General features: G+C 40.9%; 1 protein-coding gene and 1 long non-coding RNA gene across 2 annotated transcripts; one reads left to right on the top strand and one right to left on the bottom strand.

The window, feature by feature from the left end:
• The first annotated feature begins 8258 nt into the window (after positions 1–8258).
• LOC307030575 (uncharacterized protein) lies at positions 8259–10407 on the top strand. The gene is made up of 2 exons (XM_079667079.1): positions 8259–8798; positions 9172–10407. Exons 1-2 carry the CDS (start codon positions 8411–8413, stop codon positions 10215–10217), a joined length of 1434 nt encoding a protein of 477 aa, XP_079523205.1. The 5' UTR covers positions 8259–8410; the 3' UTR covers positions 10218–10407.
• Positions 10408–14802: 4395 nt separating this feature from the next.
• On the bottom strand, positions 14803–17597 carry LOC307030576. The gene is made up of 3 exons (XR_013805697.1): positions 17208–17597; positions 15921–16196; positions 14803–14865 (listed from the first exon to the last, which is right to left on the bottom strand). It is a non-coding gene; the product is annotated as an uncharacterized lncRNA (long non-coding RNA).
• Positions 17598–20797: the final 3200 nt, after the last annotated feature.

Here is a 20797-nt window from a genome sequence, read left to right as displayed (position 1 = left end):
CCTAAAAAAATATCAACTGTTCATTTGTATGGCATCCAGAGCTTCCACATTTTAGGGAATATGTTTTTTGATTTAAAATATCATCAATGTCATAAGCAATGGTTACATTAAAACCCTCCCATTGTATTCGTTTACCCTCTTACTTTGGTGTTCGCGGTCAAATTTGACCGGTCCTGTTTTAACTGCTATTACATTAACACAAAAACCATTAATCATCACCAAATTTCATTCATTTCATCAACATTGAATGTTGAGTTGGCACCTCAGCTCAAAACATACAAAAACACAGAAGAATAGAAAGTTAACCCATTGAAATGATATGAGAGCAGCGCTACAAACTACAATTCCCATTAGATACGCGACCAAAAATCGTTACGAAGTACACAGAGCTGACATATTTGTAGTTCTTCCGGCGTGTGTGCTTGGACTCGTACGAATTGTCTTGCGTTGACGGCCGTTTAGGCTCCATTCCCTTTCAGAAATCCGTCAATCGGGCGCGATCCGAAACCAAACCCTGTGTTTAAAAAAATATAAAATCCAAATTTGCACTTTTGCCTCCTTAGCAACGGCAGCAGGGGCGGACCTAGCACATTTGGTGCCCTAGGCGAGCTTCACCACTGCGCCCCCCCCAAAAAAATAATCAAAACATCTTAACAGTTATACAGTAAAGTACTGCAGCTTTATTTATTAAAAGCAAGAACAAGAGCTAAGAATAAATGTAAAGTTCACACTAAAGAATTAAAACAAATAAACAACTTAGCTAACAAACAATAATAATATCAATAACAAACAATAAAAGAATGTGCAAATTTGCTTTCAAAGAAAATTAAGAAGAAATGTAAGGTGCACACTAAAGAATTAAAACAAACAACTTAGCTAACAAACAATAATAATAATAACAATAACAAACAATAAAATAACGTGCACATTCGCTTTAAAAGAAAATTATGTATTGTAAAATATGTTACACATGTCAAATAATCAAAATATAATATGCTAAATAAACAAACAAATACATAACAATTACAAATTCACTTTGTCTCAAGAACTATTTACATTCCACTCCCTATCATCACACAAGGTTGGCCTACATATTAGCTCCTACTGGTTTCCATTTACAGTGCAATCCTTCTGGCCTTCCTCGCTGCAAAGTCATCAATCACATCATCATATGAAATCTGACCACCAACCTCATGGTTAATACTGATTACAGCCAGACCACTGAGGCGTTCTTGAGCCATGGTGGACCTCAGGTATGTTTTCAAGAGTTTTAATTTGGAAAAACTCCTCTCGGCTGAAGCTACTGGTAGCTTGTTGCACTGATCCGCAGAGCAATACACAAGTTGGGATATATTTCGGTGAGCTGCTTTGTGTGTATGAATTTCAACAACTCAAGAGTTGTCATGCTCTTTGATGGCAAGTCAGGTACATTTTCCAACTCCTGAGCCAGCTCCTTCCCATCCAAATCAGATTGCCCTCCATGGCTTAAGGTGTGTGCAAGTGCCTCTGCTTGCTTCATCAGCTCTTGGTGTGGCAGGTCTGGGAAGTTGTACAGAATGCCAAACTTGTCTTGCACATGTTCAAGAGTGGTAAACCTCTCCTTTTGTGCTGACACTGCAGCATCTACCACCACGTTAAAGAACGTTACCTCCAGATTTTGCAAGGCATTCCTCAATGGCTCATCAGGAGACTCATATGAGAAGTGCCTCTTTGTTGACTTCAGCCGCTTTTGCACAAGGACTGCATCCACATTCATGTCTTCACAGATGTCCTTGGCTGATGTTTGTGCAGCCACAAAGCCTGTGGCTCTGTAGGATTTGAGAGCTTTTTCAGTCTTTTTCAGTAGACTTACTGCTACATCCACTTGCATTGTTTGGGACTGCAGGACTTTGCTCACCTGCTGAATTTGACTTAACATGTCATACCAGACCACTGTGCACAGTGTAAAGCGGAATGACCCCACTTCTTCTGCCAGAGACTGGGCTTCAATCCTGATGATTGGGTCTTTGGCCTGGTTTCTCACCTCAAGCAGTGCCTCTCTCACAGCTGCGGCTTCATATCGCAGAGGCTCCACAGCTTTCACTCTGCTCTCCCATCTGGTTTCTGACCACATTTTGAGTGAAAGGTTGACGTGTTTCTTGAGGATGGCCCATCTCTGTGTAGAGGCAGAAAACAGGCAGTATAGCTTCTGCACAATGCCAAAAAATGATATGGCATCTTTGGAGCTTTTGGCAGCATCAGCAATGACCAAATTGAGTGTATGTGCCCCACAAGGCACAAACAAAGCTCTTGGGTTCAACTGCAGTAGCCTGGCCTGTAATCCCTTGTTCTTCCCTCTCATATTTGCGCCGTTGTCATATGACTGTCCTCTGCAGTCATCAAAGGCAATCTGCAACTCCTCCAGCCTCTTCAAAATCAGGGCGGACAAACTTTCACCAGTGGACTCCTCTGCTACTAGGAATCCCATGAAGTGCTCTTTAATCTGGGGGTCTTCTTCCAGTGTCACAATTCTGATGACTACTGAAGGATTATTTGAATTATTTGAAGTATTAAAGTAACGTGGTATGGCAGGAAAGTTCAATCTGGTATATTCCTTTTAATGTCACCTTATATATATTCATGTGTGTTAAATTAGAAGGGACAAAGTATCTTTTCCCTCCCCCAATATATTGAGGTGAAGTCCTTGTGTTTAGAGAGAGAGGCGAGCAGGGGACACCCTTATTTGGAGATAGTGCCAAGACGCTGGAATGTTTCCCTCGTAAAAGAAGGGTGTGCGTTACACAATCTTGTAGCAGATGTGTGTGTGTTTTCATTGCAGTAAATATATGTGCTACAGGATTACTGGTCAACTATACCTCTGTTCTTATTCTTTCATGTGTGGGTACTAAATGGCTACAAACATTGTGGAGAAATTAGCTTAAACATCTTTTATTACTCTATATGAAATGGAAGCAGTTTTTTATGACAGGGACGAGAGAGCTGGGGGAGGGGACACATTCCGAAGAGTTTCAGCATGTCAATTATCAGGGAAATCGACTTGTTTTCAATAGATATGTGTGGTTGGTTACTTTGTATTAATAATAACAGTATGTGTAAAGGAAGCTGGAAATATGCAATGTGAAACCTTTTTAATTGAAGTAAAGATGTGAACGATAGCTCAAACAAATGGAAAGGTGGTAGGACAAATGAGTGTGTTCTCTATATTAGGCCTGTGTGAAGTTTGACTATTTGAAAAGCATCTCTAATACTGTTTAAGAGCATAGGTAATGTGTTCCTCGTTATTATTGATATGAAAGTGATTTACATGTATTACGTATATTTAGCCAACTATAACAACTATATCTTAAAACATACTTTTAACTTGTGTGTGGTAACCTGAAGGGGGGAAGATGGACTCAGGGACAAAGGGCCATAAAGGGGATGTGTGTGTGCTGGCTACAAGATGTGAATCGGGTTTCTTCTGCTGTGTCGCACTGATTGGGTGCGACAGGCCATGTGTTGGTCTCTGCCAATAAGATGACCTCTGGGGGAAAGCACGTACACCTCCTCCTCCTGTGTTTTAGTATGAAAGCCTGTGTTTTCCTTTGGTTCGCGCTCTTGTTTTTGACCGGCCGTTCCTGAGACCTGTCTCACACGTGGTAGAACCTGAGCCCGGAGTACTCTGCAGAGTGCTTCGTGATTCCTTTGTATTTGTATTTTTACCTTTTATCATGAAAACAAGATTATTGTTTCACTTGCATTCTGGTGTTTCTTAATCCCTTCCTTTTCACGAATTCACCCAGCTTATCAAACGACACGCGGAGACGAGGTTGGTTTTAAACATCCTCCAAATCTCCAACACTACTGACAGCTGTTCAGTGTGGCTAACATCCGGGGTGCAATCTAAAATGAGGGAAAAGTACTTGCATTTCTTTATTTCTTGCACTATTGTTGATATAATCTTTCCACTGATGCATTCAATCAACTCATTCTGAATGGTTTTGCCCAAGTAGCTGTGGTGGGATGTTTAACTTTTAATCTTGTGGATGTGGTCTTTCATCACTGGGTCAAACTGCGCCAAAAGCTCAACCTCTTTCAAAAAGTTTCCATTTGAAGGAGAGTGGAGTATTTCTGTCTTTCCTCTCAATGCCATATTTCGCCCTGCCAGAGACTGTACAATAGCAACCAGTCGTGTCAGCACTGCTCTCCACCGACTCTTCTCTGCCTCAAGGAGGGCCTGCTCTTGTTTGTCTATTGTTGTACCTTGTTTTAATCGAACTGCCAATTCTTTCCATGACGCCAAATTGTTCAGGTGTTCCGGACTATTTTCATGGCTGGTCAAAGCAGCACTTGCATTTTTCCAATCCGACAGTCCTGCATTTGTTAAATGAATTTGTTTTGGAGATAAAAGTTGACAACAAAAACAAAAAAGACTGTTCTTCTTTTTTGAATATGTCACCCAACTTCTTTTGATCCTTTCTCCATTTACTAAGGTCCTGCTGAAGTACTGGTGGTGGCAACTTCTCCCATCATCTCTCCTTGGGAAAATGAAATCAGGTGTTATCTGATATGGTCCTCTCCGAACAAACTCTGTCCTCATTGTGTCTGTGAGATGTGAAGGGCAGTCAGCAGGATCGGTTGGTAGTGGATCGTCTGTCTTTGCTGCATCTGGAGGGCATGTGAAGCACATTTTCTCGCCTCATATTCACAATATCTTCACACACACACACACACACACACACACACACACACACACACACACACACACACACACACACACACACACACACACACACACACACACACACACACACACACACACACACACACACACACACACACACACACACACACACACACACACACACACACACACACACACACACACACACACACACACACACAACCCCAATTCCAAAAAGGTTGGGACAGTGTGTAAAATGTAAATAAAAACAGAAAGCAATTATTTGAAAGCATGAGGACAATTAGGTTTATAGCTAAACATCTTTACATTCATAAGGCACACACCTGAGAAGAGTGTATGGGTGGAATCTGTGGTGCAATCAGGATGAGATGCAGCAGGCTGTTCTGACGTTCCTTGCAGTGGTTCTGGGCCTATACATATATAGAGAACACACAAGAGCAAATATATTGGCTGGATTAGAAATGGCACGACAGTCATTTTTACATTCAATTATTTATCATCACATCAGGAACATCTATTGACATATTGTACTCACCAGAACAAACAGACACAGTGGTCAGTGGCAGGGTGGAATCAGTGGTCATCTCATCAGGATGAGCAGCTTGCTGTTCTGACGTTCCTTCATGTGGTTCTAGGTCTATAAATATAGAAAGAACACACAAGAGCAAATATATTGACTGGATTTCACATTCAATTATTTATCATCAGGAACATCTATTGACACATTGCATTCACCTGAGGAAGCCGGCACAGCTGAGGTGCATGGCGGTTCCTTGTCAACTGATGCAGCAGATGGTCCCAGATATTTTAAAAGTGAATCTAAAATGATATAACAAAATGTGTATTATCAACATTGAATAATTTCCATTTGTTAAATGTAGCTATTATTTAGTTAGTAAGCATTAGGACAGCCTGACAGGTCTGATTCAACTAATCAAGAGCTATGCCTATCTTATTAGAACAGTTGAATCAGGTGTGTTAGTTCTGGGTTGGAACGAAAACATTCAACAGGACTGGAGTTGAGAACCACTGAGCTAGTTAGCTAACGTTAGCGCACATTATGACAGGGTTGAATTTGGCAAATGTTTGACTCGGATAGTCAATGTGCTTTCTGAGGTAAACTTAACGTTAGCTAACGTTACCAACTAACTAACATTCCACCACACTGGCTAGCTCGCTACACCAAAACTAACATTGTTATTATTACTAATATTTCTATTTCATGACACAAAGAAAATAGCCTTATGACAGTTTCGACTGAATGGCAATAACAAACGCTGGCTAGCTAACGTTGGCTTGGCTAACTAGCAAGATGACATGATCCATTCGCTAATGTTGACAATACAATCAAAATTGCATACCTTTCACCTTGGCACGTTTCTCTTCTTCTTCTTTTCTTCTGTTTTTATACTGCGCCCCAGATGGCTTTTGCCTCTTCATAGTTCTCTAACGTTAGTCTTTCTTTCCTCAACGCTCAATTTTATAAACACTTGACCGATACCCATCAATGCACAGCGCTCTAGCATGTTCTGACTGTGAACACCTAAAGCCGAGGCTCTTAGATCGACCGACCGTTTTAGATTTTTGGCTCATTTTCCCTTATGTTAGAATTTTTTTTTTTATGTAAGAATAATGGTTGCAGATATAGAGGGGGGGCGCCAAAACTGCGCCAAGCAAAAAAAAAAAAAAAAAAAGTTTTTTTTTTTTGTTGCAATTTTTGGCGCCCCCCTCTGGGTGGCGCTCTAGGCAACCGCCTATATTGCCTGTAGGAAGTTCCGCCCCTGAACGGCAGTATCGTTTGGCTAGTTCCGGGTGGCGATCTGAGTTCGGGTACCGTATCTGTGACGTGACAAAGGGTCGCCGTGACAACGTGGTGATGTGATGTGGATAACTTTCCAGATAAAGACCATCCTGATACTCGAGTTGTGGTTTTCAAGTGAAAAAGAAAATTCAAAGTAATCACTACCATTTTAAGCATCTCAAGCATTTAAATGTAGTAGCAAAACAAGTGATCCAGATCAGGATCATTTTAATTAGGCCTATAATTAAATGATATAATAATAATACATTTTATTTTTAGAGCGCTTTTCTGAAACCCAAAGACGCTTTATATGCAAGCCTAACTCCAAAGCGTTATACTTCGGAAGTTAAACAATTAGATAAGGCAGTGGATGGCAAAGTACCAGATTTCACACATGAATATGCTTAAAATAGGTTATGGTGTTCCTATCACTGACAATGAAATCATGTAGTATTTCAACTCTAATTTCCTAAAAAGTCAAATGCATTTTGGTGGAGGTTTTCATCTTATTTCTAATAGAAACATATTAAATATGACTCAAATGGAGCATATAAACAAGAGAACAAACATGCAAAAACAAAACTGGTGTTCAAATAACAGATTTTTATGCATTATCCCGGAGAATTCTTCGGCTGCCAGGAATGAGCCCACTCCTTGCCACTGAAAACAGAATGAAATAATGTTAGTTACAGTTACTGGTTTCGTCTTTCCGAAAAGCATAAACCATGTGTGAAGCAAACATCTTATAACTCAATTTATATAAGTAAATGTTTCATTTACCATTTAGAAAAAGTGAACATAGAAATGAAAACAAATTTTCAAACAAACAATAAAAACAAACAAAAATACAGACATTAACAACAATGAAGTCAAACAATCATTTGTTCCTACACTACTTCACCTGCTTCAGAATAACAGCAGTGAAATATATAAGATATATATAAAAGAGGACTGGTGGTAGATTTGGATGTTTTGCATTTGTTAAATATCATGTGTTTGTTCTCCAACATGGGACTACATCAGATGACATGAAGCCAAGTAACTGGACGATATATACCATACTGGACAGGGCTCCCACTCCACCAACATTTCTGCTTTTCCCTATCAAGAGAAGAAAACAAATCTCTAATTTCGGAAAGACCAAACGCATATTAGCTATTTAGCAAACAATTGTGTTGGAAGTTTGTAAATCATAGCACACCCTATGCATTACTTTTATTCCCGTCTAACCTTTCTCATTCTTTGCTTTTATTACACTCCTGATGGGGAAAGTTTCTAGGCGAGTGTGGTAGGAGCAATCTGTGAACATCAAAGCAGGTTCCACATACAGTATTAGTCTTATTAGAAGTAAAATAAATACAACTATGAACACTTAAGTAGCAACCAGACTTGCACGATAAAAAGTGACCACACTGTTATACCTGGTCAAAAGTTACTGTACATCATTGCAGTGGCGACTGGTCATTAGGGGCAGGTGGGGCACAGCCCCACCTAGTGTCAGCAGAAAGTATTACAAATAATGATTACAAAAAAATGCAAAAAAAAATAAAAAAATACATAAAATATATTTTAAGATCATGTTTAATCATCTGATTCGTCTGTACATTGCTGTTTTAGTCTGTGTTCTTCTAATTAGTGTCTACAGTGTGTGCCTATTGAGCTGTTTAGAGCCATGTGGGACAAAACCCGATCATGCCCTCCCTCTCCCTGTCTAAGTGAACGGTGACTGTCAAAACTACACTGCGCATGCTCAGAGTATTGTCCTATACACAAGTTATTGAGCCGTTTCCGCTCTACATCCTGAACTCCTCCCTTCGATGCAATGCACTTCCGTTTTGGCGGACTGGGTTTGTTTTGCTAGCTAGCTCCGTTGTGCCGACAAAGCACTGATATCGCAGAGACAAAGAGGATATAACAATTACAACATGAAGAAAAGTGGTTCGGGAACTACGTGTGCGGTAGTTGGTTGCAATCACTCGAGAAAGCACCTGAACGAGTGGTTAGATAGAGAGTGCTACGACCACAAACCAGCTACGAAGAGGCAATGTCCATGCGCTCCATTGTTGACATTTTTTCGCAAGCCTGATACCGACTCGGAATCAAGGACCTGGCTGAAGGCATTGAATTTAAAGAAACCACCCCGCAACGTTTTTGTTTGTTCCTATCACTTTGTTGACCAAAAACCAACCAAGGATAATCCTTTCCCAGCGTTGTGGTTGGGGTACAATCGCCCTCCCCAGCCAAAGAGACGTCAACTCACCCAGCGGACCACTGCCTCCCCCCAGATAAAGAAACGCAGACTTGAAGCTGAGGGTAAGTTCAGCAACTTTAGCTATGAAGCTGACAATACTGTTAATTATGAATAAGTTGTCATACACTAACATTGCTACCGGTATTTTGCTAAGGCAGTTGATTGTTTTGGAGATGGGACAAACAATGCCCAGGACGGCTACTTCATTAATTGTGTGTGTGTGTGTGTGTGTGTGTGTGTGTGTGTGTCTCTCTCTGTGTGTGTGTGTGTGTGTGTATGTATGTGTGTGTGTATGTATGTGTGTGTGTGCGCCTGCGTGTAGATAGATAGATAGATAGATAGATAGATAGATACTTTATTGATCCCCAAATGCCTGCCTGGACTCTATGCCTGCATTAATTTAGCTCCATCCATGTTTTCTCTTCCCCTTTTTAGATGCTCCTGAAACCTGTCAGCCTGCCTGTGAGACTGAGCCTGCTACACCAACATTTCAAGATGCCCAGACCCAATGGGAGGATCCGTCACATATTGACCACACATACTCTTCAACAACACAGTCTGTTAAAATAGACAAGGCCACACAGTGCGAGGCAGAAATGGGTCCTACTGTGACTAGCACCACGGTCATTGATGATGCTAGGTCCCGGCTGTATACAGGAGTGCGTATGGTTCAATTTTTCACCCTGGTGACGGTGTTGTTGCCTTTCAGTAAGCCATCAATTACCCTCCCTGTTGTTGACCAAATCCTGATGACCTTGATGAAGCTAAAACTAAACCTAATATTAGGAGATATTGCTCACCGCTTCAATGTGTCTACATCAATGGCAAGCATTGTGATTAGTCACTGGATTGACGTGATGGGTGAACAGTTCAAAGTCCTGATCCCCTGGCTTCCAAGAGAGACAATTCGTGCCACCATGCCCTTGTCGTTTCAGAGGAACTACCCTCGAACCACCTGCATCATTGACTGTGCCGAAAGTGCCATGCAGAGAGCCACAAACCACGACTCAAGGAGTGACACTTTCAGCCAGTACAAATCACGCAACACTGTGAAATATCTTGTCACTGTGGCCCCTAATGGGCTAATCATGTTTATATCTGACGCCTATGCTGGCAGAAGCAGCGATAAGTTTATCACCATGGACAGTGGGTTTCTAGACTATCTGAGGGCTGGTGATGAGGTCATGGCGGACCGTGGGTTCACCATTCGAGACTTGCTTGATGAGAGAAGGGTCAGTTTGAACATCCCTGCTTTCACCTACAGGCGCAATCCGTTGACCAATGAGGAGACGACACGCACCAGGCGAGTAGCCAATGTCCGCATACACGTGGAAAGAGCAATCCAGAGACTGAAGGTCTTTAAGATTTTATCCCAGACCGTTCCCATCAGCATGGCACCGAAACTGGACAACATCTTAACCATCTGTGCTGGCCTAGTTAACCTGAAGAGTCCACTGATCAGAGTGCCTCGTGAGGTTTAGAATCTTGCCTCGTGTCCCTGTCTACCAACACCCAGCCATGTTGTTCATTAAATACAGATAAACACAACAAATACTGCATGCATTGTATTTTTTAATATTATATATGAATATTTTCATAGTGATGTAATTGTGTGGGCTGCTTTTATATTTTAATTTGTAATACCTGTTAGGATTAAACATGTGATCTTTCTTGTTGAAGCCATTTCTTTAGTTTCCTCTCAACAATTAATTCATTCAGTGTTATTTATGTACAGTATGAGCTTAATATGAATGATGAACTGTGTTAAAAGAAATTGTAGCACTCTAAGGAACATATGAAATGCAATAATGCAATAACAGTGCAATAATGAAATGAAATTACATCAAACTTTATTTTCACTCAAACAGTACAGGCACATATGATATATTGCACAGCATAAAGAGATCATGTAAATTGTGCATTATGTAAACAACAGACAACTGTTGGCTCCTGTGGGCATGACCTAAATAAGGCAGTTTATTTTGGTTTTAAAATGCTGAGATATTTACTGCAGAACTGTAACCTTCCCTCAACAAAATCGTCAACAATTTTCGGGAGCATGTGGGCAAAGTAGAATGTGCGCAGCCTTATGATATGCCTTCAGACTGTCCATTGCTTTTCCATCTATTGCCATGGATTGAACGAAGTAGGAGCACATTTTGCTGTACGTTATGCTGGGCCACGTCGTCATGTTATCCTCCCAGTTTTGCACTGAATTCGGGTGGGGGAGAGTAACGCCATCTCCAGTCAAAGAAGTAGAATCGTGTTCCCAAGCTAGCATCACTGTTAGCATCGAAATCGCTGTGTTTACACCAGTGCCCTTCTGACTGTTTACACCGGTTTACACCGACAGACGCTGTGCAAAAGACTTCCGGCGGAAATGAAGTGCATTTGTGTAGGGTTATGGCGCTACCCGTGGTTTGTCGCGTAAACTTGTCTATTTAATGTGTGTGGCAAAAAAATTATGACCATAGGGGCACTGAGCTGCCATCCCCACCATATGTCATCTCACATCATTCAGAGCTGATCGGCTGTAAGTACGTGTGCTGCGAAAAGTGTGGTGTGTGAAGAGGAGGAGAGAGAAGCGTCCCAAAACCAGGAAGTAAGCTGCACATGGGTTCCCTCCGCAAATAGCAATGAGATTTCTCCATAGGATTTTAGAAAATAGCTCAAAACAAGATCTGTGGGAAACGTACCTGTTAGATAAATGCACATTTTTTTCAGCTGGATAATATCCACATGTCTACCCTACTTTTATAATTTTCGAATAATAAATCTATCGATTAGATTTATGATAGACTTTTGAAACTACAAGAAGATAAGGAGGACTTTTACAAAAAAAGTAATAGAGATTTTTGTCCAGAAGGATAGACCAATGGACTTCAAGTCAAGGTAAGACGGCCATCTTATTGAAAATGGGATCTTACTAAGAGAGAACAATTCAATATTTAAATGATAAAATTACATTTTTTGGGTATCCTTTTGTTGAACTGTCTGTTTAAAATTAATCGAAGCATCAGACTAAAAAAGCTTTTGAAAATAATATTATATTTTAGGTCAAAATATTATATTTGTAAACCTGAAGAGTCAGTGCCAGTGCCTCACCAGCCATGAATCTCACTGCAGAAGCTTATATATAGACATCTAAGTTTTCTGTGCCCCACCACTTTTGTACATATAGAAACGCCACTGCATCATTGAAATGGAACCAAGCTGCTCTCAGTCCTAACATGGGATGTTTGTTTGAATGGCCATACCACTGCTGAGCCTGAGATGACCAAAGAAAATAACGCACTGCTGCTTCCTTTACTGCCTAGCATCTCATCACCACCTTATCAACTATGACTGTATGTATTTTAGTCTAATTAGACAATTAAAGAGCAACTTCTAGGTTAAAGACACCTGTGAATAAATGTGTAGGAAAATGATGAATACACTAGATTTTCAAAAAAATATACAGAAATATACACTACAGTGACATCTGGCGTCGTTTTTGTAAGAAATGTTCACTTCCGCATAAAAAAGCCTCGGCACGTGACGTCCCGCGTGTGACGTAACACGGGGGACACAAGGGGGAGAGCGGCCGGTGTAACATATTAATAAACATGGATCCTGTGAGATATTTATTTTAATGCCACCTTATATATTCGGGTGTGTTAAATTTGAAGGGACAAAGTATATTTTTCCTCCCCAACATAGAGAGGAGAAGTCTTTGGGTTTAGAGGGGGATGTGAGCAGGGGACATCCTTATTTGGGCATGCCTCCAAAATGCTACAAACATCGTGCAGAAATTAGCTTAAACCTGTTTAATTACTCTATATAAAGTGGAAAGCAGCTCTTCAGGACAGAGAAGAGAGACATTCTTCTTAAGATTTTCAGCATGTCAGATATCAGGGAAATCTACTTGTCTTAAATATATGTGTGTGTTTAATTACTTTGTATCAAGAATAGCAATAATGTTTTCCTCGGTATTGTGGATATTAAGGTAACTCACATGTGATATTTGTATAATCCAACTATATCTTAAAAGATGCCAAGAGTAGGTGAAACAAAAGGTGCTTTAACAACTGAGGGGGGGAAGATGGCCACAGAGACAAAGAGCCATAAAGGGGAATATGTGTGTGTGCTGGCTGCAATATGTGAAATAAGATAAGCAAACTTGTTATTTAGAGCAGGTTCGTTCCAGACACCAAAAGGTATCTGGTTTTCGTCAAACTGAAAGAGACTTTTTGTTTCCGGGTTTCTTCTGTTGCGTCTACGACAGGCCATGTGTTGGTCTCTCCCAATGAGATGATCTCTGGGGGAAGCATCCACACACCTCCTCCTGTGTTTTTAGTATGAAAGCCTTTTTTTTCTCTAAGTTCGTTCTCTTTTCCTCCTGTTGCTGAAATGGTAAGTCCTTTTCCGGCTGGATGAACCTGAGCCGGAGCATTCTGCATTCTGAAGCTGCTGTTGCAGAGTGATTCGTGATTAGGTGATTGGGTGATGTATTGTATGTTTCTACCATTAAAGCAGATTATTGTTTAACCCTTATCCTGGTGCTTTGACTTTTCCTTCTTTTAAAACAAACTCATAGAGGAACGCGCAAAGCAGAGATTCTGCCTCAACAATCCCAATGCTAGTTTCGACACAGAAGACACAGAAGAAGTTGAACATGAATATTCGAACGCATATGACGGACCACAACCTTATAATTATGAGCCTGCTAGGCGTCCAAGAGACCAGGAGCAGCCAAGGATTAGAAGAAATAACGGCCATCGGAGAGAAATTGAGTTGTGGTTTGAGGAGAACCAGTGGAAAACTGGGCAGCTATCTTGGTGAGTGACCGGCGTTAGCTACAGAATGTTAGCTAACGTCCCATCACAACATTGTAAAGTTAGCTATCATATATCAGGCTATAACTAAAGTAGCATTGATAATATAGTAACGTTACTGGCAGGACGGTTGATACTGATCCATAACAGAAACTAATGCGCAAGTATCAGCCGTATCTCGCGTTACCTAATGCAACTCCACACTACGGTGCTGTGTACCGGAGGAGAGACGCGAGATACGGCTGAAACTTAACGATCTGGCGGAGAAAGGTTGTGGAGCCTCCGTTGATATGCCGTTGTAAATGGCTTGATGGAAAGCAGGTGTGTAGTCGGGGAGGGTGCACAGCTGATTGCAGCAGGTGAGTGGAGGTTGAGCCGGGAGCCAGGAGTGACAGCCACCACGCACACACAAACAACACAGACAGGGGGAAACAAACAAACACAAAGGAGACGGCTGGAGCAGTACAGCCACCACAGCGTTACCTAATGCAACTCCACACTACGTCTTACGGTGCCGTGTACCGGAGGGGAGAGAGAGAGAAGCGAAGGGGGGGGGGGGGGGGGAGAGAGAGAAGTAATACGGTTTCCTGATAAAGCTGTGGAGAGTATGTGCTGCAGGGAGGTGGATGCACAACGCACCCAGGAACAAACGCTAGCACCGGTCCTTTTTACTGTGGACTCGATGTCCTGAGAGGCTGGTATTTGTGCAACCTGCACAAACACAATACTGCACCATGATTACAAATGGTGAAATACAATTTAAAACTACCGAAAAATACCAGCTCCTTAAAACACAACCGCTCTACTCAACGCAACTCTACTATACCCACGGTCAGAGAGCGGAGATGTGTCCCCTGTGTGATGTAATATGACGCGTTTGACGTATGACCTTAAAAAAAAGCAGTTTTTAAGAGCAGAGCTCAAAATTGCTCCTTTCCCTCTGAATTCCTTCCCTTATGTCTCGTAAAACATATCAAATCCTGCATTCACTTTTTTAATTGTAATTTTCAAGCAAGGTTAAGCATAAATGTAGAAAAAATAAAAACCTGCAAGATGCTCTTTAAAGCCGTTTGGATTTTTGTTATAGTTATTAGTCACAATAAAGCATTGTTAACTCACTGAAGAAGCATCAATCACTGCGTTTACATGCACTTTGCTAAAGTACATGTCGATAGATTTATTAGAATACCAATCAATTCGACTCATGCAAATGTTTATAATCAGTCAAAAATACTTAATACTGTTAATATACCTGACTTTTTCTTTTTGCGTCTAGGACCAAGTACTGTGTCCCTCACGGACCCTGTCCCGACAGCTGTGGGTTGAAGAAGAAATATTACTATATACATACAGTATACCAAGTTAAGCTTAAACTCAAGTTTCAAAATAAATCCCACAAATGCAGCATCACATGATGCAATAGGTGTTAGGTAAAGATATTTTTTTGTTATTGCGATTTAATTGAGGTTGATCTATGAAGTCTAGGTGTTTTGTTGTCTTGCCTATATAATTGACTCCATACTTTATGTGTAAGGAATAGTTTGATAAATATTAACATGTTGTGCTGTAACGTTAAATGAATTTAACTTTGATTCAAAAACCTAAGTTTATTCCCCGTATGTTCATTATGGGATAGTGTCGTATCTAAATGCAGTTCTTGAGTATAAAGTTTAAATATGCTGCATGAGTTGCTTCAAAGTTTACCCCTATGGTCAGGGATTGCTTTAGGTAGACCACAATATTAATGATATCAACCTCTCGTACAATATATGGACATGAGCCAAATCATTTTGATGTAATCAACCTACTGCCCAACGCTACAATGTAAGACCCTTTCTGTGTGTAAACCAAATCACATATGAGTTTTATTTTGTGATTTATCAAATGTAAAGTAAGCCTGCTGTTGCTTTGCATTTTTGTGTGAAAAAGGTATAACCATATAGTAACCACATGTCTGTTCAGGAATGAAAGACTGTATTTTTCTAAACGTTTAATGTTTATTTATATCCGAGTACCTAAGGATATACACATACCCAAGTATCCCATTTTCCTTTCATATTTATGAAGTTGTAGGTGAAATTATTATTTAGATTAAGCTATTGTTGTTATTATTATTTACCTTTTGGAACAATCATTATTCCCAAAAATGCAAGAAGTGCAATTAGGTGTTTTGAGATATTGTAGAAGCATGACTTGTCAACAAGTTACCTACAATAATTTTTTAGGAAAATATCGGAAAACACTCTTGACTTTTATAAATATAAAAGCTGCAAATCTCAGAGAACAAATGTCACTGTGTCTGCTGTGTGCTCTGCATGTGGCCATTAAAGAGGGTTTCATCCCTCCGATTCTATCTATCTATTTTATTACCTGGCCCCTCCGTGGTGGTAGCCTGTCTCACATCATCCCGCCGGGGCTGCTCCTCCTGCCCCACCTCTATGATGGTGCACTGCTTCACAGGGGGGGGGGGGGTCTTCAGCACCTCCCCCTGCACGGTGCTTGTCTCTGGCACCTGGCTCTCTGTGGTCCCTGCCTCCTGCCAGTTGTTTTCTGGTTCAGATGGGTCACAGGGTGTGAGGTTCAGCGTGACTGTCTCTTCCTCAGGATCTTCCGCAACCCCCTGGCCAGTGGAGTCCTGTGTCCAACCTGTGCAAGTTAAACAAATGTTGGTCTTGACTTGCTTAAGACAAAGAGGTGAACTCATATATCTAGAAATAAGAAATACAGCGTGCTTAAGGTATGTTTCCAGACAGGGTCAAAAATATACTCGTCATGTCATAGGACTGTGTGCAGTCAAAGTAATAGTGGTATTTATCCAGTCAACCATTTATGGTTTTGTTTTTGCGATATTATTCTTCCGATTTGTGTCTACATTCCATGTGATGTGACATGTCAATTTGTCGGTAGACAACATATAGACGTGTGCATGTATGTTCCCTTACATTATTTACATCCACACATTTTGTTCAGAATTTATGAGACTGACGCAAACTAGTTTTGCATAAGTGCAATCAAATAAGTAGCAAGTCGCTTTGGATAAAAACATAAATGTAATGTAAAGGGACCTCTGGATGCACTGGATAACTGCTTTTGTTTACAACCCGAGAAACATGACCTTAATACAGAACTGCCAAACTGAATATGTGGTCAACTGGGATCGTCTTCATGTATTGTGCTCTTACCATTAACCTCAAAATATTTCTCCCTTTTGGGCGTTGATAAAGGAAACAGTTTAGGAACGGTTTGCTAAAAGGAAATTGCTTAAGGGATGGCTCAAGCCTAAACATACACTTCAGTCATCAAACCTAACCACCTTGACAGCAGCTAAAGATAGTGACAGTTAACAGGTAGAAAAGATGTGTGTTAGTTGTCTCACAAAAATATAGTTTGCCAAACCCAAATAAATGGCTCGAATGACTGCTTTCTGGCTGTATCAAAAGATAAATACTGGATCAAGTTGTTGTCCCACAAGATTTGGATGGATTGAAAACAGTAGCTGTAAGTTGTTGTTAACTTAACTGACTTTATTAAATGAGTTGATCCAAACTCATTCCATATAACTGTGTTGGTTATAAGGAAATGTTAAGCTCTCCATTGATACAAACATTTTGTGTACACAATACTGTGAACTGTGAAGATATAGTGCAAGCATCTCACCTTCACAAAGGTACTCATAAAAAGTGCCTATCTTGTCAAGGTAATCCTGGGCATAGGTGGTCAGTGTGCAGCAAGGGGTTAGGATTTCACATTTGACGTCCTTCTTCCTGGTCTCCTTGCCAAGAAGCAGCACTGGTTTAAAGCCAATGGCATGGAGTTTCTCAAGCTGTAATGACAAAATAATATATTTACTGTTTAAAGAAATGGAAAGGAAACATCAACAACAACTATATAACTACAACTATAACATTACTGATGACAGCATCTAGTCGTATGCCATTCATAAACCTAGATGCTGAGTTAAGCTTTTGCAGAATCATGTATTTACCAGGAAGGGTTACACAGTAGAAGCAGAAAATATGTTATAGACAAACACAAAATACAAATAAATCAGTATCCTGAGTCCCAGTTCGAACCCTGATAATCTTAAAGTTAAAGTACAATAAGATACAAATGTGTGACCGCTCAACAATTAACAGTTAACACTTACAATGACTATTGCATAATAAAAAATGAAACACAATCCAAGAATAGCTTGACACTGTTGAAATTGAAATTGCGTGCTACGATGTAAAACATTCCCGTATGTTGTGGCTGCAGTTGTAAGAGTAATATAGAGTAGTAACCAGACCGGGCGGCAGACATACGTCTCTGGGCGGGCATTTGATTTACCAAGGCGGGCAGTGGCGGTTCTAGACCAATTTCACTGGGGGGGCCACTGGGGGGCCAGTTATTTTCTGAGGGGGGCACAATAAATGCAGGACGAAAAAGAGAACTAGACAGTATGAAGTAATTGCTTATAAGAAAACAATGCAATACAGTTATTGGTATTTGTTTCAGTACACTTATTTATTTCAAATATATCTTATAGTTATTACTGTTAGCTTCAGCTTAAGTTATAGCTTAAGGGGGGGGGGAGGGGCACGTGAATTGTTGTTACCGAAACAAAGGGATTTTAGGTTGCCATAAGGCTGTTGACGGTCTTATTATAGGCTACATCCATTGGTTGGTTTTGTGGCACATTTGTAACGCTGTGCCAACTTGGGCAAGCACACAGGACAACTTGAGGAGCGCACACAGGGTGGAGTGAGGTTGAGCGATGGAGAGAAAGGGAGAGAGAGAGAGAGAGAGATTGAGCGAGGCAGATAGCGTGTGCAGCGGTCTGCTTGCGCACTGAGCCGGAGTTTGTGAGAGAGCCGGCTTGAGAGTCAATTTCTCTTCAAAATATAATTGATTGCCAGCCTCCCTTGTCCCTAGCTGGCTTGCTAGCTCGTTGGTAACGGAACTGATTTCTTCTAAAGTGCCTGCATCTGGCGCGGAGTTGCCATATTCCTTTCATGAACCACTTCCTAATATCCATTATTGCAGATAAATATAAATGATAATAGCCAAACTAACCTAGCAAGAGTAAACTGACAGGCTGCTGTGCCGCATCTCACTCAAACACCCACACAACTCAACCCAGCGAAAAACCAATCTCGCCTTTCATTCAGAATTTCATTAAGAATTTCATAGCAAAATAAAAAAATGATATTAAACTAATCTTTCAACATAGTTTAAAACAAAAATAAATATTAGGACAGAGCCCTACAAATAACCACCATAAACATATGTAGTCTTATTAAAGGTAGGGTAGGTAAGTTTGAGAAACCGGCTCGAGATACACTTTTTGTTATATTCCATGGAATGCTCTTAACATCCCGATAGCAATGAATATCTGAAGTGCTTTGATAAAAAATCCATTAAAAAAGGTCATCTGTGGAAGCCGTAGTACTGTAAAAAGTATGACCAATCATCTGAGCCGGCCCGGCTAAAATAACTGGATGGCCTACCTGCCTGTCAGCCTTCCATCTGTGCACAAACTTATCTCGTGCCCTCATTGGTCATGTGCGCGTTCGTGTGTGTTGGAGGAGGGGCTCTATAAGGAAGTGGCAGATTTTCTCCGGTTGTGTATTTTCAAATTCTAGCGATCTCGAGCTGGTTTCTCAAACTTACATACCCTACCTTTAAGGTCTAAAAGTGTGTACATAAGCAAGAATGGAATATATGGGATTAGTTTTGTTTCATAAAGATAAAGCAGCACTTTCTCAGAATAAAGCAAAACTATGAGTTTAACAGTGATGCAAATTAGTCGCTTTTCGGCGCCTCCCGCTTTTTTAATGCTGATTTGGGTGACTTGTGTAATTCGTGGAGAACCGAAGAGTTTTTGTTTGGGGGGGGGGGGGGGGTCCGTCAGTCCGACCGTCAGTCCGACTGACGGACAACTTCTCACTTCAAAAAAGAAGAAGAAATCTAGACCGCAAAATAATTAAACAAGCGAGTGCCTGTTTTTCCTGGCCAAGGACAGGTTCCTTGAACTCAACACGAGCGTACCGTGTCTTCACGTGGTTACGTCTCGTCTGAAGAGAGTGTAGACTTGAGTGCTGACTGAGAGCACCGGAACGCCGCTCCAGCTCTTGAAATATTGCAGTACACATAAGGAGCCGTACACATGCTGCAGTGTTTGCGTGGCTGTGTCTTTAGTTGTAAGCACAGTGGCGATCTGTTGTTATTAGCATCTGGTTAGCTAGCTATGCTAACGAATTTAAAGAGCTTTTCTACAACCGGGTGGCAGGCGCGCCGGATTCATTTTAGAATTGGGGGGGCCAAAAAAAGTGCGTGTGTATGGCCCAATCCCAAACTACGCCCTAGACACTCCCCCTCCGTGACGGAGTGAACTCCGTGGAGTGACACATGAGGCTCCCTCCTGTCAGATGGAGGGAGTAAATACAGCGGCAAGCTTTGGGACAAACTCCCCTCTCTCCGGCAGAAACAGGAAATGCCGTAACGGCTACAACGGTTTCAAATCAGCATCTCTTTGACAAAAAATGTAAATGAATAACTCAAATAAAACTCCAAACATCTTTAATTGTGTTACTTTTTTGTAAAGCTCTTAGTTTTAAACCTGATGTTTATAAGCTTCTTAGTGTTTGCAACAGTCTGTAAATATACACAATTTTATAATAAAATGCACACATTCACCTTTTTCTAGACTAAACACAGGTATGATCCTAAGTAAAAAAAAAGAAGAGGTTATCATGAGGTTGTTAACATCGCAATTTATCACTATCGTTTAGTGGTTTTGCAAAGAATTAACCACTCTGTTTTTGTACCATTCTGCCTTGAAGTACCTTCTCTTTGCCCAAATAATCTACTAGCGGTCTCCTTTTTTCTGATAGTTAGCTGTACAGCTTTAACCGCCTCAATGTCCCGACAGCAAACCTCCATGCAGTTGGAACCAGCCTGTTTCGGTTCAACAACGGCGGCGGTGGGGTCGGCGGCGGTTTTGACAGTTTCTGCGGCCGCAGACTAGAGCTGCTGCTTTTGGGTTCATCTGGCTTCGCTGTTTGAAGAAGGTCCAGCCTCCGGAGATGTGGTAGTCAGGGATGTGACCTTCCAGTTGTTAAATTTAAGTTTAGATTGACCGTATTTAGTTTTCTTCTGCGCTGGTTCTTCTGACATGTTTGCAAGTGTATATATTCTTTATATCTCTAGGTTAACGGCTGACACACACAGCAGAACAACGTAACAAATAAAGTAAACAACGTAAC

This window comes from Notothenia rossii (genome assembly GCF_949606895.1).
Source record: "Notothenia rossii genome assembly, chromosome: 2".
NCBI lineage: Eukaryota > Metazoa > Chordata > Actinopteri > Perciformes > Nototheniidae > Notothenia > Notothenia rossii.
This window is presented reverse-complemented; position numbering and strand designations above follow the sequence as displayed.

Bases quoted from the DNA above. Each gene is read 5' to 3' on its own strand.
- LOC307030575 (XM_079667079.1), top strand. From the start codon at position 8,411: ATGAAGAAAAGTGGTTCGGGAACTACGTGTGCGGTAGTTGGTTGCAAT. The intron at 8,799-9,171 runs GTAAGTTCAGCA...TCCCCTTTTTAG, and splicing joins ACGCAGACTTGAAGCTGAGG to ATGCTCCTGAAACCTGTCAG.